The following is a 25,361-nucleotide window of genomic DNA, read 5'->3' as shown; positions in this document are numbered from 1 at the left end:
AAGGGAAAGCAGAAACAGAATGAAGGTATTATTTTCTCTAAGATATTCTTAAATAACCTAAAAGGTAGCTAAGAAATATTTGTATTTTTAAAGATATTGGAATTGACTAATTCCAGCCACAATCTATTATAAAAGTGGCTTCTCTGGTGACTTAGATGGTAAAGAATCCGCCTGCTAGGCGGGAGACCTGGGTTCGATCCCTGGGTTGGGAAGATCTCCTGGAGAAGGGTAGGGCAACCCACTCCAGTATGCTTGCCTGGAAAATCCCCATGGACAGAGAAGCCTGGCGGGTTACAGTCTATGGGGTCACAAAGAGTCGGACGCGACTGAGCGACGAAGCACAAGCCTTTCCTATAATCTGCTATCCTGCAGTTTAAGTCGTCTTCTTCTTGCACAGTTTTCACTGAGGTTAAGAAATAGAAAGTAACTGAAGGAACTAATGATGCTAAAGCTGAAGCTCCAGTACTTTGGCCACCTCACGCGAAGAGTTGACTCATTGGAAAAGACTCTGATGCTGGGAGGGATTGGGGGCAGGAGGAGAAGGGGACGACAGAGGATGAGATGGCTGGATGGCATCACCGACTCGATGGACGTGAGTCTGAGTGAACTCCGGGAGTTGGTGATGGACAGGGAGGCCTGGTGTGCTGCGATTCATAGGGTCGCAAAGAGTCGGACGCGACTGAGCGACTGAACTGAACTGAACTGAAAAGGAACTAAGGATAAAATGCTTTATATATAATATTCCACGTTCATACTTTGGCAAAGATAATATTCGGTGTTATTTAACCAGTGGTCCACTGGCTGAGTAGATGGGTATGAAATAAAACAAGCATTTGGTAGTAATGCCCAAAATTCAAAGGGATCCTTGAATTACACTTACAAACCTACCAGTGACCCAGTTTCTGTTATGCCTCCATGCTATTAACGGTATTGCTTTGGATTTTCTGACTTCTTATGATTTCAGCCTTTTCTGAAGGCAGAGTCCCCATCAGTGGTCTGAGAAGCAGCAGATTCCAAAAAAGCAGTACAGTTCAGCTGCATAGTTAACAAAATGGGCTGTCGAGCTGGATGAGAACAGCTCTCCTGTTCACTGAGCATGCATGCTGTGTCCTTCCTCGCTCAGTCGTGTCCAACTCTTTGTGACCCCATGGACTGCAGCCCGCCAGGCTCCCCTGTCCATGGGGATTCTGCAGGCAAGCATACTGGAGTAGGTCGCCATGCCCTCCTCAGGGGATCTTCCCCACCCAGGGATTGAACTAAGGTCTCTCGCATTGTAGGCAGATTCTTTACTATCTGAACCACCACAGTGAGCCTGGGCAGATGGCTTAATTTCTTCACCTATAGCTTCTAATCTGTAAAACGGGATGACAGCAATACTATTCTTACAGTTGTTGTGAGAATTAAGTGAATTACTACAAGTAACTTAAAACACTGCCTGCCCTGTAGAACTATTGTGTTGTTTCCCAGAAATATTTTTTTAAGTAAAGTATAGTTGATTTACAATATTGTGTTAGAAAAGTATTGCTTGTTATCATTATTGTTGACTTTGCAAATGTTATGTTTCCATTAATAGAGTTTTCAATTTTTAAGAAAAAACTAAACTGTTAATGGGTCACAATGCTTACAGAATTAAGTATAAACTGTTCTTCATGCATCCAAAGCCTACTTTTACTCCAAAAATACCCTATGACACACCTTGAACGTAAAGTCCCACCTTTAACATAAGGTTTCTGAATCAGGAAAAATTATTCTAATTTTATTCACTTTTTTCCCATCTTTACCCTCCCTCTCCATCTCTTAAAATGTTCATATTATCTATTCGTTTCATACCAAACCCTTCCCTGGTGGCTCAGTAATTAGAGAATCCACCTGCAACGCAGGAGACCTGGGTTTGATCCCTGAGGAGAAAGAAATGGCAACCCACTCCTGCATCCTTGCTTGGAGAAGTTCATGGACACAGGAGTCATGGGGTTATAAGAGTTGGACATGACTTGGCAACTAAACCAACAAAAACCTTCTCCTGCTTCATCTGGAATACCTGGAGGCTCAGTAAGAGCATGTTATTTAAGTGAGTTTTTGTTTGTTTGTTTGTTTGTTTGTTTTAGGGAATTTAATCGAACTCGAACTCCAACTCTTTCTTCTGCCAGGATCTCTCTAACAAGCCTGTTCTCTGCTCTCTTTCTAATCCTGACTTGAACACCTGGGTGGCCACAGACACTTCTCGTCACTTCAGGGCCTTTGGAAACAAACCAGAGAACTCTTACATAGACCAGCATCCCTCAGACACTAAGAAATGACGAACATGAAACGCGGCAGCAGGACAAAACTGGCATTGTTCACCTTCTGAAACACACGTAAACTAGCGCCTGCCAGGCATGCCGGTGAAAACTAGAAGTGGTTTAGAGAGTCTGTTGTGTCTCTTGGTGAAAAAAAACAAAACAAAAAACTGTCATACTTGCTTTATGTAGTTTAAGAAAAAAGTATCAATCTGTATTAAATAATATGTTTGTATATATAATCTCCCAACTTTTTTCTTTTTGCTACATGGTGCAGCTTGTGGGAAGCTTAGTTCCCAGACCAGGGATTGAACCCAGGACCCTCGTCAGTGAGTGTGTAGAGTCCTAACCACTGGACTGCCAGGAAATTCCCAATATGTCCACATTTTAATGAGATATTTCAGTAGATTTAGTTTATAGAAAAAGCCATATGTATGTTGTTTGAATAGAAATTTAACTGTGGTAAATTTTTGCATGATTTGAAAAATGGTTTTATCACTCTAAATATGTACAATAATTTAATAAGAGAGTCACACAATTAATCCATCCACAGTTGGGAAGCTTGTTCCTAAAAGAGGATGAGTTCTTGATAACAAGTGACTGCTTACATGCTTTCTTTCCTCTTCTTGCTTTTCTGCCTCCTTCACCCTCTCTTTCCTTTCTCTCACTATTTCATTCCAACACGGTTTTTCACTGACCTGTAATTGATAATCCTCTTGCTTCACTGAGCTGACTCAGACCCAAAAAGATGCTAAACCACTCATTCTATCAATAAGACTCCAGTGCTTAGAAAACAAATCAGAGCTGGACAGTCTACAGGAGGTGAAGAGACAAAGCCCTGCACCTCAAGGGTGAAAAAACTAGCAGAACTGACCTCCACCGCTGTATCTATCCTGGTGCAAAAAGGTGTGTGCTTGGGGGTGGGGGTGCTAATTAAATGCCAAATGACCTGTGTTTGGTCCGCTGCTGTACTTCCTTTTCTAAACCTCAAGGACTTCAGCGTTCCCTAGCAACAGAAGCAAAGGATCAATTTAGGAAAGTGCTTTCCAGAGCATTCCTATCTAGCTACTGACCAAGCCATTTTAGTTTATGTGATCAAGCAATTGAAATTCAAGGAGATTTATCACTGACTGTCCTTGCCATCAAAACTGGAAGAGGACCGTTTGATACGTATGCTACTAATGTCTGAGATGACTGATTCCACCTCTACCGCACAAGCATGAATTGGTTTCAGGAAGAATTAGTAGTCTCTGCATTTCACCGTGAACCGACAGTGTTGCTAGGGAAACTGATAATTATGTGGCAAAATGGAGGGTGTAGAATAGAAGAAAAAGGGTTCTGAAGAAATGTAAGGTTTTGATCCAAATCAACATATTAACAATAAAGTATGTTGATCTTCTGTAGTCGTATAATTTAATAAATACTGTTAATTATATGTTTGACAAGATTCTAATTTCTGAACTAAAAGAAATGAATCCGACATTGCAAAGTCACTGGTTACTGATAATATTTTGTGTATGGCACAGCAGGAATACATGTTTATTATAAAAACTACAGTGAATCTGAAGAATTAAAGTATTCAAAAAAGTGGGAAAAAACACACTGATTTGATTTCCATTTTTTAGGAAAATCAGCTTACAGAGCTCCAGATATAAAAATGGTAACTCTATAATGCTCTAATAAAACTTCCTTTTTTTCATCTCAAACACTGTTTAGGCGGGAGAAGAAAGAAGTGTTGCTATTTTTATATTATGCGTAGTAAAAAAAAAAAACCAGCCTAGAGAAGTTGAATGACCTTCCTGAAGTCACACACTTCTTCAGTTAGTGGTAATGTTGGTACTAAACACTTTTCTTTAACCACTGGGAGGCATTATTTACAGATTATGTCACAGTAAGGGAAAACACAGCAAAAGGATATAAACTTAGTGAAGAGACTCAAATCTCTAAACATTACTTCAATTTTAAATGAAAATTTCCAATACTTTTCATTTTTAACAGCTAAGAGTTTAGTTCTAAAAGTTAGTGATATTATATAAACACCTGCTCATCCAGAAGACCTCACTGGAGACACTGCAATCTGTGTGACAGAGCGTCAGAGAGTCACACAGCTCATCAGCGACCTCAGGTTCGCTGCACGTCACACCACTGCTGTGAGCCGCCAGTCCCTTCACGACAATGCTACTGCAGGACATTCTTTTATTTCCACTTTTTCTAACACCCACTAGGTAGAAATTTTAAGAGATGAAACTGAAAGTTTTATGTCTTCCTATGTATTCACCTTCATAAATTCTTAACACATTTTAAAATTTATAAATATACTACACATAGTAAAGCATTCTCATTCTTATAGACGCAATCCATGTATAGGTGCGTTGGGGGAAGAAAATAAGTGATTCATTTATGGTTGGTGTATGAACAAAGACCATTTGCTTTATTAATATTTTCATTATTAATAGAAAATGTTTCCAGTGTTTTGGTCTGATTTGGTCTTTGACAGGAAAGAATGAGACATATATACAAGTCATCAAGGTAGAAGCAGAAAACTATACAGAACTTCTTAACTCAATGAATTCTAAATGATGGAAGCGCACAGTCAGCCTTCTGATGTTATAAAAAAGATCTTCATTCTAGGGATTAAAAAAATCATAATCCCTAAGTAGTGTAACTCACCCTAGATGGGATAAACTATCAGTTTAAGGCAGTTCATTAAGCGTATCAAGTTTATGTGGTTTAAAATGAGTATCTGGCTTGTCAAACTTGAAATTTTGTTGTTTTTTTACTTCAAAGATTTATTTTTGATAAAACAAGAGCAAAATGATAGGTTACTATTTTGATAAGCCCTTTCTTCTTTCCCAAAGCAGGAAAGCTTTTGCACCTTTTAAATCTCTGAGTAAAACAAACAAGAACGTAAGGCCAAATTTTATAGTCGTTAAAAATCATTTTTATGGTTAGGGTGAACAAACCTTGACTTAGGCCATCTTGACAAGATGTCTGCTTGATATCCAAGTTCTCCAAGGTATCTCCTTTAGAGACCTCACCAAGAGATGTCCTTCTCTCAAAGATGTTGTTGTTGTTGTTAACTTGAGTCCCATTTTGCTTCAGTAGCCTGAACACCTCAGCTTCCAAATCTCTGATCTAAGAGAGAGAGAGAGAAAAAAATACACTCATGAAACCATAAAGCAGCACTCTTCTCCAAGCACTAGGCAGAACTACCCTATTATTTTTTTATAATTTTATTAAAATATAGTTGATTTACAATATTGTGTTAAATTCTGCTATAGAGCAAAGTGACTCAGTTATATATATATATATATATATATTCTTTTCCACTATGTTTTATCATGGGCTTCCCTGGTGGCTCAGTTGGCAAAGAATCCACCTGCAATGCAGGAGACTCAGGTTTGATCCCTGGGTCAGGAAAATCCCATTGAGAAGGAAATGGCAACCCAATCCAGTATTCTTGCCTGGCAAATCTCATGGAGAGAGGAATCTGGCGGGCTACAGTGTATGGGGTCACAGAGGTAAATTCTATGATTTACCTTTTTATCATATTCTATGATTTATCACAGAATAGCTCCCCATGCTATGCAGTCAGACCTTGCTGCTTATCCAACCTATGCATCATAGTCTGCATCCGCTAATCCCAAACTCCCAGGCTTTTCATCACCTCCCCTTAGCAACCACAAGCCTATTCTCTATGTCTGTAAGTCTGTCTTTATTTCATGGACATTTCCTTTTGGTAGTACTTTAGATTCCACATATAAGTGATACCATATGGTTTTTGTCTTTCTGACTTATTTTGCTTAGTATGAGAATCTCTGGGTCCATCCATGTTGCTGTGAATGGCATCATTTCATTCTTTTTAGTGGTTGAGTACTATTCCATTGTATAAATGCACCATATCTTCTTTATCCAGTCATCTGCTGACAGACATTTAGGTTGTCTCCACGTCTTAGCTGTCTGTAGTGAATCGTTCTGACGTGAACACAGGGGTGCATGCATCTTTTAGAGTTAAGTTTTGTCTAACTATTCTATCATCCAGTGGCTTTGGGCACGTGACTCACCCGTACTTGCAAGCCTTGAACTTCCACAAGATGAGCTTTTTCCAAATCTTCTATTTTCTTTCTTTCTGCTTCCTGTCTTTTGATGAAATCAAGTTCTCTTAAGGAGAAAATAATACATCTCAGTGCATCAAATACTCAATAAATGAGGAAATATAAAAATTCTTATCTGAAGTAATGAGCCACACAGTGAAATAAGTAACTAGACAGCTATTTAAATAAATAAAACTCACAGAGAAAAGGTATCTAGTGATGAAAGCAAACAAAATGTTTTAAAGATATACAAGGTACATAAAAATGCTTTGATTCTGCTTACTGAGATTTTCATTTGTAGCTCCTGATTCTGGAGCACCTGTTCATATTTGGATAGAAGCTACTGAACTAATGACCCACCTTGGTAATTTAGTGGAGATAATAACACGTTCAGTAGAAATAATTTCACATTTATAAAGTCATTTACCTAGTAAACTGATGGAATGAATGGTAAGAGTTTTAGGATAATTATTATAAGACTGCTTCTTAGAAATGACAATAGGCTGAATGGGCCAGAAACACAGAGGGGAAGCTGTCACCACACATCTGAGGATATCATGAGGACAAGGAGAAATATCAAATGTGGTAGAATTTACTATAAAATTATTACATGAAATAAGACTTAGGAATACTTTTAGTAAGAGTTAAAATAGAGATGTACTGAATTCACAGTCGTAAGAATAACTGCTTCCTTTTTAAGATACTTTTATAGCAATACCTTTTAAACATTAAAATCATTATTTCTATGATAGGAAATAACAGATACCATGAATCTTAAATATATGCTTAGCTTTTAAGGCTTGACATGCAAGACCAGAAATGACCAGGGATACTGGAGTTACTTTCTAAGTAACTGACGAAAAAATATGGTAAGAATCTTCCTGGTCTCCCTGAAATTACACTAAGATCCAACAGATGGAAGCAAAGCAACATTAGCTTGAAAATAGGTGCTGAAATTTAAAAGCCAAGTCTGGTGATGGCCTCTCACTGTAGTGAACCAAGGCCCTTGTGATTCTCTCACAAGGAAAGGAAAGTAACAGGGCAGGGGGTCTTGTCAGTCAATATTTCCACTATCTGTAGTGGGAAAACTCTGAAGTTAACTGATTCTAAGAACAGAAACAGAAGGCCCCCGTTGCTGCTTTGTACCCACTATATCTAACAGTCATTTTCCATGACTTCAACTTGGCTTCTTGCTTCTAAATTACATACGTTTCAAAAGGACAGAGGTTCAAATGCTTTAACAGTTACAATAAATAATTAACCAACAGCAAAAACAAGAACAAAACAGGAGGTTGCCAAAAAATTACAGAAGAAACAAAACATAATCGCACGTGAAACACTGACGTAAGAGATTCTAAAACTTAATGTCTATTTATTATTTTAAGTATGCTCCTTAAAGGGATGACTCTGAGGTCATCTTTTCTCTTCCACTAGATACTATAAAATTACTGGATACAAGACTTCTTTAGATGCACACAAAAATCATTACATCATTAGAAGCTGCTTACTTTTGTTGAAAATCCTTGATCAATTTCTTTGCCTTGTTGTACTTCTTTTCCAAGGCCTGATACTGGCTTTGAGTCTCTTTGAGGTGCTCGTTCACTGTGTGGCATAACGTTTGAGCCTCAATCCAGTAGCTCTCCAACTTCATCATTCTTTCTTTATTATCTTCTATATTCTGTTGAAGTTGGGTTTTTTCTAGTTCCCACCTCACTTTCTCATTTTCTGCAGCTTGCAGCTGGACAAAGCAAATATCAAAGCAAGGATATTTCTGGGTACTTTTGCAGCAAAAACCTCTCATACTTTTATAGCATATTTTAGAATAAATTCCATTATTACATAACTTAATCATGAAACACATTGAAATGAGAAGAGCAAGTATGATTTTTATTATTACAGATATTATAAAATGGAAGCCTTAAAAAGTGAAATGGTTGTCCAAGGTCACACATCTGATAAATAATAAAACATGGATCTGTTTCCAACTCCCAGGATCTTTCCAGCATACCATGCAGTGTATGAAATTCTACAAGCAGTAAAAAATGTTTTAGAATTTGACTGATTCTATCCAATGAATTTCAACATGCTCTCTTTTGGAGTTGTTTTAAAACATATAATTATATGCAAATTGTTAACTAAAGAAGGAGTGGGGAGATGGCAAGCTGGGAAAGAGAGGGGCAGGGCACAGTATGGCCAATGATTAAGAGGCGGACCCTGGAGTCATATAGTTTAGATTTGAATTCCAGCTCTCCCAACAATGGCCTTTAAACCTTGGACAACTAAAGTCTTCTAAGACTAAATTGTTATATTTAAAAGAGAACTGTGATATATCACATCAGCATGCTTGGAAAAGCTCCTTGGGGATAATAATCTGATAAAAGCTATTTTTACTTTGTCTTAATCCCTTTTGACGATATTATCACATACTTTATTTCAACTGACTCATGAAAATAGTCTGTAGCTCATTATTTTGCTGACATTGTTCTGAGTTTCTAGAGCCTGATAAATGCCAATTTGCATAAAAGTATAAATGACAGTGTAAGTAAAAATATAAATTATTCCTGAACTAATTTAAATCTCTCTGATGGAAAAGAAAGGCAGCTTCCTCTGGTTTCTGCTTTCAGGAAAGTTTAGGAACAGATAAGACCCTGGTCCAAATCCCTCATTTCTACGGAAATTCAAGACTGATTTCTCAGGTAAGGGATCAAAGGTCATTTATTCACAATAAGCATCTGACCTTTACACTAATGCTGCATCCATTTCACATGCCTCTGTTATAGTTCAAAAGGACACAGCGTCATTGTAAGCTATTAATATCAATTTTCAAAATCTAAAACAGTCCAAAATCCCACAGCACTCGGCAAATGAAAATATACATATGTTTTTATATGTATTTTAAACTAAGTACATTGGCAAAACAGACTGCAAAGTAAAAAAAGTAGTCAAAAACATTTCAAAATTAGGAATTCTATTATCAACATGGATATAAAGAATAATAGTAAAGCAAGTTAATCTGTGGATATTAGCATAGGTAATAGAATGTTGGCACAGCCAATATAATTTTGAAAAAAATATAAAATACTCATTTATAGATTTTTCTAAATTAAATACCTAACACATATGCCTCGTTAAAGCACTTGCAATCAGAGGGCAACCCTCTTCCCCCAACTGTAACCAACAATTAAAAATCTTCTATTCTTCCATTCTATGCCAAGAAACAACAGCAATTTAAAACAGGACTGGGTTTTTACCTGCACCTTTTATTAAGCAGTGTTTTGTGTTCAAGTCGCTTATTTACCAATCTCTACTAATTTAAAAATTGTTATTCATAGAGCTTGGCTGAAACCATGAATGATGTATAGACATGTTTTGACTAAAGAACTACAGAGTTATTAGCTGAAAATACCATTTACCCAAAATAGCCTTGCTAATTTATCTCCATTTAAAACACATGGAAAAAACAAAACAAGTGTATATGATGTGAACAGGGAAACAGACTATTAGCGGTGTGGGAGGAATTATGTCTCAATTATTAGAAGGCCATAAAAAAAACATAACTGTGTTTTTTAAGTAATTCAAAAGATATTTAAAAATCTTTGAGACTACATATTTGATAAAACTAGACACAGTTCAAGAAACGGAAACTTACCTTATAATTTACCAATTAAAAATGCCCTTTTGAATTTTGCATTATTTCATATATAAACTAAAAATACATACTCCTTTCATCAAGCCCTGTTTTTTCCCACAAATTTGAATGATATGAACTCAGCTTGTCTAAAGATTTCTGACAGTGTCTGGAACCTAAAATAAATTATTCATATATTAATTAAATTTCATAATATTTAATAACTAGAAATTTGAATTTTTCTTTATGAAACCTAATTAATGTGCTATCTTAATAAAAATACATTATTTCTGGTAAGCTAAAAATAAATAAAATGATTACATTTATTTAAAATAAAAGAGAAAGAGATACAGTATAACAGCTTGTGCTTAAGGATTAGTGGTCAAAATGTAGTTTGAATGCTTGAACTATTATAAACATTTACTTCTTGAGAAAGTTCCGAGGGAACTGGCCACATAGGTGCAAATATGTACATATGTAATTTTAAATACTGTGCTATTTTCACTGAGGGGTGCTGACCCCCTAAGGGTGTGCACTGTTAGGTTTTTCTACTAACAGTGGGAACGAATCTCTCACATTCGTGTTCTTTTAAATGAACAGAAACAAAGCATTTAGTGCTTGGGTTGAATTTATTCATAGAATCTGAAGTTTAGAAAGTACAATTCAAACACCATGTATTGATGCTTACCTTGGTCTTCAATTTTTGAATCTCTGCTTCTGTAACTGCATGTTTGATTTGCAACTGAAAATGGAAAAGAAAGAAAAAAAATCTGAACTAAGCGTATCTATATTTTTCTACATTTTTAAAGCCTTAGCAGCTGGCAGAATACCTTATTATATAGCTGAAGGGTTAGAAAAGTGCTACAGTGCAGCAGGTTGTAAATTAAAATGTCTAGTGTGTAAAATGACTCTCTAGGTGCGAACTAATTAAACACAGGGTTTATGGTCCACACTCCCTAACATCAGATTAGGTTATGAATTTAATTGCTCAGGGACCAAAGAGAAGGAAACACATTTTCCTTCCCTCCTTGGAGCTCTTCCTTTGTGATCTGCGTGTCAAGGAGTTGTTTCCTTGCAGTCTTGAGGACTGAACAGCTTCAGCAGGCAGACGGCCAGTGGGAAGCTTCAATTCCAAATCTGGATGGAAGGCGGCGCTCTGGTTCCACGAGTCGCACGCATTTTCGCTTAGCAGCTCTTTTACAGCTCGGGCTGCGGCTGCAGAGCTGGAGAAGAGGACGACGCAGGTCGGCGACAAGATGTGTAATTTCTTTGTTACATTGCAGGTAAAAGTACAGATCTAGATGTCTGTCCTTTAAGTCATTTACTCATATTGAGGGCATGGACCCTCCAAAGCTTCAGCTACGGTTGATTCTCCCTAGAGCCACCATTTAGATTTGTTTTGCTTCTCCCTTCCCCCCTTTGCTTTCTTTGTAAAGGAAGAAAAACGAAGGAAACAATCATTCTTTAAGGAATAAAAAAAAAAAATTATGGAAAACAATTTTTAGGTTGGAAATCACTTTTCTAAAATGCTTGGAGTCAGATGGTTTTTGGAATTCAGAGTTCTTCCAATTTCAGAAACTTAGTAAGATGCATTTTCCATAAATTGTTGACTGCCCACAGCAGGGTCTATGGAGGCGCTCTATAATCAAATACATGAATATCTTTGCCACCAAACATGTGAATATTGTGACTAAGTGAGGTACATAAAGACTGTAAATAGTAGCCTGTCAATTTTGGTCAGATTTACTACCGTCTGCCACAAAATTATTTTAAAATAATCTTTTCAGAGCATTTTGAATTTAGGATTGTACAGAGGGACTGTAATCTTCCCATATTACTGTAATCAAATAAGTCTAAGGTTTTCTTATCAGAAAGATAGCTAATGAAAAGACAGAAATGTGGACCTTTGGAGATCACACCACCTCATAAACCTCAGCCTTCTCTTTGGTTTGTAATCTTAATTTCCTTGGTTTTTGCCTGACCACTAGGGGCGTATGGGAAGGATGAAGAGGGAAAGAAGTTAGAATCCAGGGTTAGAATCTGATGAGTGAGAGCCCAGAAACGGAGAGTCCCAAGTTCCTTATAAAATGCGCCCTCCGTGATGCTTGCAGGTCTCATTCGAGGTTTAAGTCTCTGTGGGCTACAAAGCTACATCTCTGCTCCTGCTCCTGTGGGGTGATCTGATTCTGCCCTGCTCACTCATTCTACTGTCCGGCTTTCGGGCGCAGCCGCTCTTGCGGTCTTGCCTACGCGGCGGTGGCCCCTTTCACCCTCACCATTCCTCACCAGGGGCTTCTGCACTCCGCAGTCTCGAGTGGGAAGTACTCTTAGTCAGCCAAGACTAAGAAAGGACGATTTGAAGGACTAAAATATGATTACTCCAAGTCGGCTTCTTAGTTAAAAGTCCTAAATGCTGTAAAATGTTGCACCTGAAATAAAACCAGCTCCTCTAGTTTTAGTTGAAGAGTAGCAAGAAATCAAGAGCAGATTTTATGATGAAGTGCCGTATTTTATTTTCTCAGCGGTTAACTCCCTGTAGGGTAACCAATTATATTGCAATACAACATGTTAGGACTTTGGATTTTCTTTGTTCAAATCACCATGTTCTGTAGCAAACTACAGCTCTGGGCCCCAGTTTCCAATATGAAAAATGAGAGGGCTGGATGGGAAGAACACCACAGCCTCTGCAAGTACTACAGGTGTGACGTTTTACAAAATGAAGACTCTGGAGCTGACTGTCATGGCTGCAGAGTGGAGAAACTCTTATCCGATGCCAGCATTTTCATTCCTAGGAATGCATACACTGGATTAATCAAGTGACGTGTGGGACAAACCAAGGGGAAACTATGAAGCAGCCAGGCTGGTTTGCAGTTATCCTACCCCTCCCATCTCACCAAAACAGATGACAGAAGAGAACTGAACTCATAAAGCAGCAAGGCAAGAACACTGATCAAAGCTCAGAGTGCTGCTCGGGACAGCCCAGTCCTTTAGCTATAGGAAAGCAGAATGAAGTCTGTGAATTCAGACGTGATTCAGAAGATGGACAAAAGTTTTAGTGCAAGGCTTCCCTAATACTCATACAGCCTAAAATGATGTGATTATTATGTAATTATTTTAATCCTGCATGCACCTTAACAGAATGTCTAGAAATCCACCACTATTAAAAGGAAAAGCATTAAAAATAAACTGAACTTTTTCATTTTATATAGGAAGAAACTGTGTTTCAGTAGCTTAAGTTGCAGAGCTGCTGCCGTTGCTGCTGCTGCTAAGTCGCTTCAGTCGTGTCTGACTCTGCGACCCCACAGACGGCAGCCCACCAGGCTCCCCCGTCCCTGGGATTCTCCAGGCAAGAACACTGGAGTGGGTTGCCATTTCCTTCTCCAACGCATGAAAGTGAAAAGTGAAAGTGAAGTCACTCAGTCGTGTCCGACTCTTAGCCACCCCGTGGACTGCAGCCCACCAGGCTCCTCCGTCCATGGGATTTTCCAGGCGAGAGAACTGGAGTGGGGTGCCATAAGTATCAAAGCCAGGTTTTATAAATTCCAGTCCACAGTCCTTTCCACTAACCCCAAATTTCTTACATTTGTAGCATTCTTAACCTTTCGTTTGTTATCTCCTCCTTCCTCACTGCGAATGGATCCGTGAGGGAGGTAGGACAGGCACTGTGAACCTCACTGTTCAGACAGGGAAAGAGGCTCAGAGAAGTTACACAGGCTTTTCAAGTCCCCAGCAGAGGCAGGTGGTGGGGAGGAAATTATCGCAGGTCTGACTGCACCTTCTCCATCCCTCCCTTCTGCACCTCCTCTGAACCAGCTTTGGGACACACTTTTCATTTGATCATTACGAAACCCTGAGGTGGTAGTGAAGAAATTATCCCAGGTCTGACCCCACCTACTCCGTTCCTCCCTTCCTCTGTACCTCATCGGAACCAGCTTTGGACACACTTTTCATCTGATCATCATGGAAATGCCGAGGCATATGTGATCACTGTCATCTCTCAGGTAAGAAAATAAGACTCCACCTGGAAACCATGGGTCACTTCTGGGGTCCGAGTATTCTCATCCTACATACAACATGGTGTTCAATCATTTGCTTTTAGTCACTGAACTTAGAAATTTCTCAGGCATTATTCAACCTGCATTTACTGAATGAGACTATGTGCCAGACACTGTGCTCGGCACTGAGGATACATGAGCGCTACACAGAATCTACCTTTGAAACACTTACGTCGAGGAGATTAATAAACACCATCTCCTGAAAGAAGTTTCCAGATGCATGAGAAAAACTCAGCAACTCCAGATGACCTGCGGCTTTGGCCTCTGTGTCATATCTCCACACTTGGACCCTTGCCTCCCAGACAAAGTGGGCACGGTGGGGGGCTGGGATACCTCCGTTTCATGAGGAAGAGGAAACTGCTTTTCAGAGAGGTACAGTGACTTGACAGAAGCAGCACAGTGCATACAAAACTGAATTTTCTTTTTATTCTAAAGCAGTTCTCCTTCCATGTTTAATAGCCTTTCCAAAGTACAGGTATAAGGGTTTGCAGACAACAGCTTGCTGCAGGGAGCAGGCTCTACATAACTGCTTAATAGATACAGAACCTGAAATACCTCGTGGAACTGTTGGGCTTCAGAGAATATAGGTTTGGAGAGACGACTTGGGAAGAGAGGATATAAAGAAAAAGCAAAGGTTAAGGACTGCAGGTCAATGTCTATAAGGCCTATCTCTTTCATCTTTTCTGTCCTCTTGAACATCCATGCCATCGATATCCACCCCAGGATTACAGTACAAATAAACACATGCACTCTTACAAAGAACAGCAGCTCTCATGTAACATTCTGCAGGTGTACCTGCTGTGTTCATTTTCTGTTTATTTCTTTCAAAAAGATGAATACAGAACATGTACTCATATCACTGAATCAATATATCCAAATATAACTGCACAGGAAACAGAAACATTTTTATGCATAAACATTATAAGACTGAACTTCTGCATTCTTATCTTGTACAGGCACGTAAATCATTTTTTCTCTAAAAAGGAAATATGTTATCTTTGCAGGAAATATTTTAAGAGCTCTCTAGTACTGGAGATTTTACATTCTCTGTTCTTATTTTGGTGGTGGTGGTGTGTGTGCTCAGCCCGACTCTTTGTGACCCCATGAACTGTAGCCCGCCAGGCTCCTCTGTCCACGGGATTCTTAGGCAAGAATACTGGAGTGGGTTGCCATTTTCTACTCCAGGGGATCCTCCCGACCTATGTCTCCCAAGTCTCCTGCATTAGCAGGCTGATTCTTTACAACTAAGCCACCTAGGAAGCTTGTTCTTATAACTGGTATTTGCATACAACTTTATGAAGCGGTTTCAGCATTGAAATCAGAATTTTTACAATTATATCTGTGATCATGTGATTGCAGTCTGTCTTACCCATGACAGCATAAGTTCTGCAAAAGAAGAAATCAGGGCTGCTCTTGCCTGTATTTTGGTGCCATTAAAATTAAGCTATGCTATATTTCTTCACAATTTCTGCTCAAAGGTTTATAAATGGTACCTATCTTTACATTAACCAAAGTGTTCTTCTCATGGAATAGACTATGCAAAACTAGCTGAAACCAGCTGACTGAATGCTGTCATAACCTAATCTGAATGGCGACACTAACTGCAGTATATGCAGCATAGAGTGACACAGTCTACCAAGGCACTCTCTAAGTGACTCATAAACCGGTTACTCATGGTGATGGTGCTGGATGTAGGTGACAGCCTATAATTACAGCTCCTTTTAAAATAAATATCTGTTTATTGTTAAGTACATAACAATTTTCTACCTTCTTGACATATTAATGGACAGTTCCATAAAGGTAACTTTATTATCTAATGCATTAATAACTTTTTCTAAATTACTTTTTATAGATTTTCTATGACTTAAGTAGGCAAAATAACATATTTTTTAGACTCCATTTTTTTTCCTCCAGATAAATGCAGAACTGTTTTTCCTGGGAGCTAATACTAATGACTCTCAAGAAGGAATGGTGTTGGGAAGTGCTGACAGTCCACTGACCAGGCACCTGGCCAGCAGTTTCTGATTCAGCCTCTTCCTACTTTCCACTACATTTCCAGTGAAATCATATTAGAAAAGAAAAATCCACAACCAAACTGATACTGAAACTAAAAACAACTGCTACTAGAATGTGAGTCATGAAGCTGAATTAAGAAAAATCTATCCAAGCTTCACTATCTTTACTCCAAAGACAGCGAGGTACCTTGTGCCTCTCTCACTTAACAGAGTGAGACACCAAGTGATTCAATGAGGAAGAAGGCAAACTCTACTGTCTCTCCTGGAGCGTCTTCACACCAGGCTCTCTCACTCTCCGCCTCCTGTGTTCATTCAGAAAGCAACTGCTACATGAGAAAAAGAATTCAGGAAGGTGGCTGACGGTGGCACGTTGCGTACTTAGAGCTCCAGACTCCAAAGTGCAGCAATATAGACGGGGGCAGTCCCAGTAAGTGCTTTGAGAGCAAGGAATAATTTTTCTTTCTTGAACTTATAGCGAGTGCACGGAGAGATCTGGACATCGCACATTAGAACAGAGAACTGCTTCAGAGGGGAGGCTGCCAGAAAGCAGCAGCCAGGCTGGAAACTAGGCACAGAGACACGTCCTCCTGACGGAGGTCCAGAAACGGGATTTGTGGTTTCAAAAAGGGAAAAATTCCTCATTAACATTGGCAAAAACAGAGAAGAAAAGACAGGCAGAAAGGTAATACTAAAGACAGTGTTCCTAAAGAAGCAGAAACTGAAAAAAATTTAAAACCTAAAGAAAATATTCACAGGCCAAAATGAAAACCTAAACACAAACACACAACAGGAAAACAGATTAGGAAAAAATGAAAGGAGACCTACTTTAAGAAACTGTGATAAACAATTTAAAGTACAAAGTCAAAGTGATACAAGTATCCAAATGGCTGTGGTCATTAGACTTTTCTCTTACAGTATGCAGTGCTAGATCAAAAAAATTAGCTTGCGCAACAACAACTTTAGGGGAAAAGGTGGTGAATTAAAATGGTAAAACCAGCTAACCATTATTCTTGTGCTGATATTAGAGGGGAGGAGAGGTACATGAATGCATGCGAAGGCGTGTAACTGTTAAGCAGCTGATGAAAAAGTGATATGTCTAACAGCAAGCAGGTAAAGAGATAAAAACAAAACAAAAAGCAGCATGGAAATTATGAAATAAGGCGGTAGATGTACGTTCTAATATTAAAATAATTAAATTTAAATGGGATAAACTGACCAACTAACTGACAGAGACTCCTAGAGTAGTACAACAGTAAGATTTAGGAATATGTTGACTAAAGGAAATATAGTTGTGAAAAGGAAACAGAATGGTTGAAAATAAAGAGATGGAAGAAACAGACACTCTGCAGCAAATATGAACCCAAAGAAAGGCAGTGCTGAATTTTTACAAACAAAACAGAATTTGTAGTAAAATGTGTCATTAGAAAACAAGATGTTACAATAAATTGAAAAATTATAATAATCCTGAACATATATGTTCAGTTCAGTTCAGTCACTCAGATGTGTCCGACTCTTTGCGACCCCATGAATCGCAGCACACCAGGCCTCCCTGTCCATCACTAATACCCGGAGTTCACTCAAACTCATGTCCATCGAGTCTGTGATGCCATCCAGCCATCTCATCCTCTGTCGTCCCCTTTCCTCCTGCCCCCAATCCCTCCCAGCATCAGAGTCTTTTCCAATGAGTCAACTCTTCACATGAGGTGGCCAAAGTACTGGAGTTTCAGCTTTAGCATCATTCCTTCCAAAGAACACCCAGGGCTGATCTCCTTTAGGATGGACTGGTTGGATCTCCTTGCAGTCCAAGGGACTCTCAAGAGTTTTCTCCAACACCACAGTTCAAAAGCATCAATTCTTTGGCACTCAGTTTTCTTCACAGTCCAACTCTCACATCCATACATGACCACAGGAAAAACCATAGCCTTGACTAGACAGACCTTAGTTGGCAAAGTAATGTCTTTGTTTTTCAATATGCTATCTAGGTTGGTCATAACTTTCCTTCCAAGGAGTAAGCATCTTTTAATTTCATGGCTGCAATCACCATCTGCAGTGGTTTTGGAGCCCCAAAAAATAAAGTCTGCCACTGTTTCCACTGTTTCCCCATCTATTTCCCATGAAGTGATGGGACCAGATGCCATGATCTTCGTTTTCTGAATGCTGAGCTTTAAGCCAGCTTTTTCACTCTCCTCTTTCACTTTCCTCAAGAGGCTTTTTAGTTTCTCACTTTTTGCCATAAGGGTGGTGTCATCTGCATATCTGAGGTTATTGATATTTCTCCCGGCAATCTTAATTCCAGCTTGTGTTTCTTCCAGCCCAGTGTTTCTCATGATGTACTCTGCATATAAGTTAAATAAGCAGGGTGACAATATACAGCCTTGACGTACTCCTTTTCCTAGTTGGAACCAGTCTGTTGTTCCATGTCCAGTTCTAACTGTTGCTTCCTGACCTGCATACAGATTTCTCAAGAGGCAGGTCAGGTGGTCTGGTATTCTCATCTCTTTCAGAATTTTCCACAGTTTATTGAGATCCACACAGTCAAAGGCTTTGGCGTAGTCAATAAAGCAGAAATCGAAGTTTTTCTGGAACTCTCTTGCTTTTTTCATGGTCCAGTGGATGTTGGCAATTTGACTTCTGGTTCCTCTGCCTTTTCTGAAACCAGAGTGAACATCTGGAAGTTCATGGTTCACGGATTGCTAAAGCCTGGCTTGGAGAATTTTGAGCATTACTTTACTAGCGTGTGAGATGAGTCGAATTGTGCGGTAGTTTGAGCATTCTTTGGCATTGCCTTTAAATATATAAAACTGCAACTGCTATAATTATAGGAAGAAAGAAACTGTTGCTGATGATTTTAACTTATACTTTTCAGAATTGGGACATCAAACCACAAAATCTAAGCCATGCTACAGAGAAGACATTTGTATGTTTGTATTATTAATCTTATCGATATAAATTTAATGCTTATATAAATTTCATATCAAAGTACAGAATATGTGTGATGTTTACATACATAAGGAATATTTAAATACAACTATTTATGAATTAAGCTGCAAAAGAAGTCTTGAAAATTCAAAATAGCTACTATACAGAATATGTTTTCTGAAGTGCCATAAAATTAGAACTCAATAACAAAATGATAGCAAAATAAAGCAGATAGGTGTGGAAAGTAGAATATACCAGTAAATAATTCTTGTGTTAAAGAGAAAAGTTGCGTATAGCTAAACCAATATTCAGGAAAAAAATTATAGCTTTAAATAGACATCAAAATATAAGGGTTATCAGAAAAATAAATGTATTGAATGCAACTGATAAGTACCAAAAAATAAAACAGGAGAAAAAATAAAGATATTGGTGAGAAAAAAATAAAGATATTGGTAGGAAAAAAAATATTTTTAAATTTAAAAATAAAAAATGGAAATGTAAAGCTAACTTGACAGATAAATTCTAGAAAAAAACTAAGAAAAAATTGAGCATGTTCAAAGCAAAAAAAAAAAAAGAAAGAAAAAGGTAGCTAGTTATAGCTACTAAAGATTTCACTATTTTAAAGCCATATTATAAAAATACAAGTAAATAGATATGAATACCTAGAGGAAATATATGAATTTCTTGAGAAATACAAAATACCAAAGTTGGCCCAAGAAAAACTTGAAAAGGGTAATAGCTATTATAAAATGTATTCTAAAAATCTTCCTCCACAAATGCACATATGGTTTTACAGCTGAGTAATAACAAACTTTCAGGGAACACAAATTTTGATCTTATGAAAGTCATTAAGTCTCTTTTATAAAAGTCATTTCTGAAAATAGAAAAATAAAGAAGACTTCTTTACTTATATTGGAGCTAACCTTTGTGGCAGCTTTTGATTAATCCACTCTGGTTAAGACTTTCTATTACTTATAGGTGACACTTACATAATAGACGGAACTATAAAATTTGAGGGAGGATCAGAAAGAGACTTTAACTAAACAGATATGTTCCATGAACTTGGATTAAAAGAGTCAATGTGATAAAAATGCCAGTTTTTTGCAAGTTAATTTACTAGTTTAACGAAATTACAATAAAAAATGCAGAGAACTTTCTTCAAGGGAGTTAAAATGACTCATGTTTTCTTGAACAACTTGAAAAGCAAAGGAATTTTTGAAGAGAAGAGTTAGGTGGATCTGATTTATTTCATTAATGTTTTATATATGTTCTAACATTACTGCACCAAAGGTTAGTGAGAAAATGAAAACAGAATATGAAGGTCAAAGGCAGTCCAGAGTGTAAAGACAAATAATGCAGATAATAATGCTGGCCTTCCAACCAGAAGGAAATGGTTAACTGAGCATTTAATAAATGTGCTAGCCCCCTTGTCAACTATTTGGGAAATTAAATAGCTGTCTTGTATTATACAACAAATTCTAGTATATGTTTGATACCATTCATTCATCAAATATTTAACCACTAAGTATATCCCAAGAACCATGGATAAAATATTCAACAGAAAATAGAGGAGGTTAGGGTTCAGTTGCAAGATATATAATAGGCTAAAAATAGGAATGATTGCGAGAATGTTAGTATAATCACTTTGCCCAAACAATATAATGTATACTTTTGGTTGAAATAATATAATTAAGAGAACTCTTTCTGTAATATGAGACTTTTTTTAGACTCCAACACAAAATGACTCTCCACCTCCATCCCAGATTCTGTGCATAATTTTGGGAATGTTATGTTAATCACATAAAGAAGTTTAAAACTGTGGCGGTGGCAGTGTACAGGACACAAATCCTGTGCCAGAGGGCCAGGCAGCTGATACTCTGTGGTAAACCCCTGAATAAATGAATATATTCATATGTTAAATACAAAACAAAAGAGAATAAAAGGATTTTAAGTGAAATGACACAGTATTTGCCTGTTTTAGAGGTGGTGACAAACGTTAAATTCTTAAAAGCCAAAATTAAAAATGCAGATTTGGTTACTCAAGCGAAAACTAAATCAGCCATGTTACAAAGAATGGTTCCAGATCACAGAGCAGTCTATACCAATGTTAGCAATCATTTTCTGTAAAAGTGCAAATAGCACTTTAGGATTTAGAGGTTATATGGTTTCCGTGCAATTAGTTAGCTTTACTGCTGTAGAATGACAACAGCCACAAACAAATAGACAATAATAAATAACAACATATAAAGGAATGTCTATGGCTGTGTTTGAGTAAAACTTTATTTATTAAAAAAAGCAGTGGATCAGATTTGGCCAATGGGCCATAGTTTGCTGACCCCCAGTCTAGATCATGTAGTTATCTGCACTATGGAGTCCATTTCAAACAATATTTATGGAGTATTGAGTACTTGGCTCAATTCAGAAAATGGAGGCTATAACCTTTATTTACTATTTCTGCTTTTTAAGCTCTTTAACTTCCATTAAAAAAACAACAACAACATGTATTCTAATTCCACCTCAATTATCTTGCAAAGAGCAGGGATCATACTCACCTGGCAACATGTAAGTTACACAATAGACTTTTCCAGGGAACACAACCTTGTTCTCACTGCCTCAAAGTCAGATTGAGAGTCACAATATTCAAGGAAGACTTTTTAAGAACAGACAGTTCATCTGCTCTCCAGATAATATGTAACTTTAGGCCACATCAGAGCTGAGGAGAAACAGATTATACCACTTCCACTTGGCCACCGCTCTGCATTGTTCTTTGAAGATATCAGTTAATCTAGAAAGCCTTGATAAGAAATGGTCCTAAGATAGGCATTGCTATTCTACTGTAAGAGAATTCTGCTCATCATATAATAGTGTACTTCATTGTCACCAAGATGTTTGCATCTGATTTAGAACTAGGAATAGTCATACATCATCTGGAAAACCCATGTATTCTGCTTGACTGACTCTGTGAACTATATTAATGGAAATGGTTCAATCTGACTAATAATAACAGGTGGAAGAGAAATGGGCATTCCAAACACATTCATTGGAAGACATAACAAATTTCTATACTACCAAGAAAAAAACCATGCTGGTGGCAACTCGGTACTAAGTACAAGTCCCTCAAATACTCATACTCTGTAATCTAATAATTTCACTGTAAGAAATTATCCTAAGGAAAATATAATATTTATTATAATTTTTAATAATTTTAAAAGAACTGGAAACAGAGGAACTGTTCCAAACCAAGGGGTGAAGTAAATCATATAAGATCCATAAGATAAACAGTAAATAAGTATCATTTTTGGAAAAATATCTGATGACATGGGAAGATCCTAAAAATACAGTTTTTAGTATCAAGAGCAGGAGTTTAACATAGCATATATCCTATAATATCAAATACCACAATATTGGGATCATGAATAATTTTTTGCATATTTATACAAATCTGTACTTTCCAAAATCCTATAATGAACATAAGTTGTTTTTTTTTTTTAATAAAAACTTATATTTGAAAAGTACATTCACTTTGATACTGGCCTCACAAATTTGTCACGAGGAGTTAAAAAGGTAAGTCAATATAGTAGGTGTCTTAGGTATAACATGAGAACATATAAACTTCTCTGTTGGGCTTCCCTGGTCGTCCAGTGGTTCAGAATCTGCCTTGCAATGCAGAGGAGGCCTGTTCCATCCCTGGTCCCAGAAGATCCCACGTGCCGTGGAGCAACTAAGCCCAAGAGCAGCAACTATTGAGCCCAGGCACCCTAAAGCCCTGCTCTGCAACGAGAGAAGCCATTGCAATGAGCAGCTCACGCGTCCTCATGAGCGAGTAGCCCCCCTTGCCAGAACTAGAGAAAGCCTGCGTGCAGTAACGAAGACCCAGCACAGCCATAAATAAATAATTTTTTTTAAGTCCCTGTTTCTAACACATCAAAATTAGATATTAGAAATCTGTAATTATCAACCTTGTTTTTCTTGAATAGGAAAATATGCTCTCCAAGTGGGGTCAAGTCCCCAAGAGACTTGTAACCACAGAACAGTGGTTTTCAAGCCTCAGTGCTTCAGAGTTATTTATTGCAGGGAGGTTGTAAATAATGACATATTTGTTTTCAGCAATGGAGGAAGTTCCACACAACAACAGAGAGTGAAATGCCTGGGGACACATTCATCACTGTTTATGTTTTACATGCTGAGGTTCTGAGAAGTTAATCTGGAAGAAGAGTTTTGTGGTTATCTACATTCCCTTCACTCCCTGGGGACCCTGGCCCGTTTCTGACAGCTCTTGCCTCAGGCCTGAATTGCCCAGGCTATCCTACCTGGATTAGGCTGATGGGTGGCATCAGCCAGAGGAGAAGAGGGTCTTGGTATATTATCACCCTCACTCCGAAGTTATAGTTTTTAGCAGTGGCTGCATCTTACAAAGCTGCAGATGGGGAATGGCCCGCCTTCAAAAGTAGGTTATCTCTTTCCCTCTTCACCTATTAAGTCAGAAGATGGCATCAGCTTCTGCTGCTGCTGGTCCCTGCGCGCTGTGATATCACTTGGTAGTTCTGTTAACTCATTCAACCATATTCTAAGATAAAATGAAAAGTTTTTTAAAAAGTGGGTTTTTTTCCTTGAACTTTTTCAAGAAATTGAACTTTCTTCAATTAAGCCACTTGGGAATACCATCTAATCCCTGCTGGAATCTTGTCTAGTTTAGGAAAAAAAAAACAAAACTCTTTTTAGCAATCACTGCCTTTGAGGAAACCAGGTCCTGAAACTTTCATAAAGCTTTAAATGCACAACCTGAACTTATCACCAAAAAATGCAAATTAAAGCTGTAGCTTGAAATTATGGAACAGACAAGTTAGAAACTGTCACCATGACAAATAATGATTGTATTAACTTAATGCATTTAAATTAATGACTGTATAATGAGATCTACTTAACTTTTGCCTTGAAATTCAATGAGATTCTGGACAATCTGTAACTGAAAGGCATTCTTTTGAAAACTGATTATTCTTAATATATTTTTCTAACCAAAGTATATACTTAATAATGAAATGGACGTAGAGAAAAATATTTTGCAGATCAGCAACTTACCTCTTTGAACTTGTGACTGAGCTTGCTTGTATCCAGGTCTGAGGGGGAAAACACGTCCTCGTTCTCAGGCAGCTCAAAGACCTCAATGGCCATGTCGCCTCCAGGAAGAACAGGCCCTACTTCGTCCTCCTCTTCATCTGTGGCATATTCTCCTGTCTAAAAGGAAGGGAACTTCAGAAATCCAGCTGTTATTACTCATGTGGAGGTGGGCTATTTTTAAAATATTTTATAAAGGAGAAATAAAATACGTCACCAAGTGGTAAAAGTATAAGTAGGCTTTTGAGTCAAGCATGCCTCATGCAGCTACGGTTACAAATGTTAGTTCAAAGATCCAAAGTGACAGGTCTGTGACGTATGTAAGTGCATTTCTAAAAATCTAACAGCATCAGCAGTATCTTTAGTGAAGCAACAAACTATTTTAAATATAAGTATTTGATGGTTTTACTAAAGAAAATTACATTGCTAAAAGAAATAAGTAATTACTTTAAATTCCTACTACCTGTAATGCGTTAAGTCACCCAATATTGACAGCAGAGAAGAAGAAACCGTAGGTCAGAAGACTCAGAGCTGGAAGGGACCTTATTTAAGCCTTACCAAAAAATGTCTGGTAGATTAATTCTCCTAAGCTTTAGAGTTCAATCAACTCTGCTTCATTTGCTTGTTTAACTAACATGGTAGTTAACTAGTGACCTAAAGAGTAAACCAAAAGTTTCTAACTTACAGCCCACATGGATACATTGCTTTGCCTGTTTAGTACTACTTTGATAAATGTGAGCATTTTGAGAACGTTTAAAAAAAAAAGTCACCTAAGATTCTAGTTTCCAGTTTTTCTTTTTTTTTTTTTTTTGATAGAACCAAAGATCTGACAATATAGGCACATCATGCCATGAGAACCACTGGTCAGAGTCAGCAGTGATTGTTCGTTTACAGGGGCCACACACTCTCTAATACACCACACGTTCCATAATTCATTATACCAAGCTGTTGGCATCACTGCTTCACGATACCCCTGGGCCCCTGTAGGTATCTGAGTCCATGAGCCCTGGAATATACATTCTTCCTCACCACTAAGTTCCTTAACATGATTAGAAAGTGGCTCCTTTCCTGGCAGCACCAGGTTAATTGTTTGAGATCTATACCTTCTGATTTAATTTGAAGATAAGTCACTGATTCACAGGCTTGAAAAACAAAGTTTCTTTAATTTACCCCTGTTCCTTCAGGTAGTGTTACATTTAATACATAAAGCAGATAAGAATTCATATTGCCTTTAAAACATTTCATAGTGTACTGAGTGA

General features: G+C 37.8%; 1 protein-coding gene across 19 annotated transcripts in view; it reads right to left on the bottom strand.

Moving 5' to 3' along the window:
* Positions 1–25,361, bottom strand: part of PPP1R9A (protein phosphatase 1 regulatory subunit 9A) — a 342,780-nt gene that overhangs the window by 45,873 nt on the left and 271,546 nt on the right. For all 19 annotated transcript variants that reach the window (XM_069587440.1, XM_069587435.1, XM_069587443.1 and 16 more), the window contains 5 exons: positions 24,067–24,222; positions 10,687–10,740; positions 7,879–8,108; positions 6,341–6,437; positions 5,240–5,411 (listed from right to left, as the gene is read on the bottom strand). In XM_069587440.1, the coding sequence (XP_069443541.1) occupies positions 5,240–5,411; positions 6,341–6,437; positions 7,879–8,108; positions 10,687–10,740; positions 24,067–24,222 (709 nt within the window). The remainder of the gene's footprint in view (positions 1–5,239; positions 5,412–6,340; positions 6,438–7,878; positions 8,109–10,686; positions 10,741–24,066; positions 24,223–25,361) is intronic.

The sequence above is a fragment of the Ovis canadensis genome, chromosome 4, assembly GCF_042477335.2.
Source record: "Ovis canadensis isolate MfBH-ARS-UI-01 breed Bighorn chromosome 4, ARS-UI_OviCan_v2, whole genome shotgun sequence".
In the NCBI taxonomy this organism is placed as follows: domain Eukaryota; kingdom Metazoa; phylum Chordata; class Mammalia; order Artiodactyla; family Bovidae; genus Ovis; species Ovis canadensis.
Note: the sequence above shows the minus strand (reverse complement) of the source record. Positions and strands in the feature narration are given on the sequence as shown.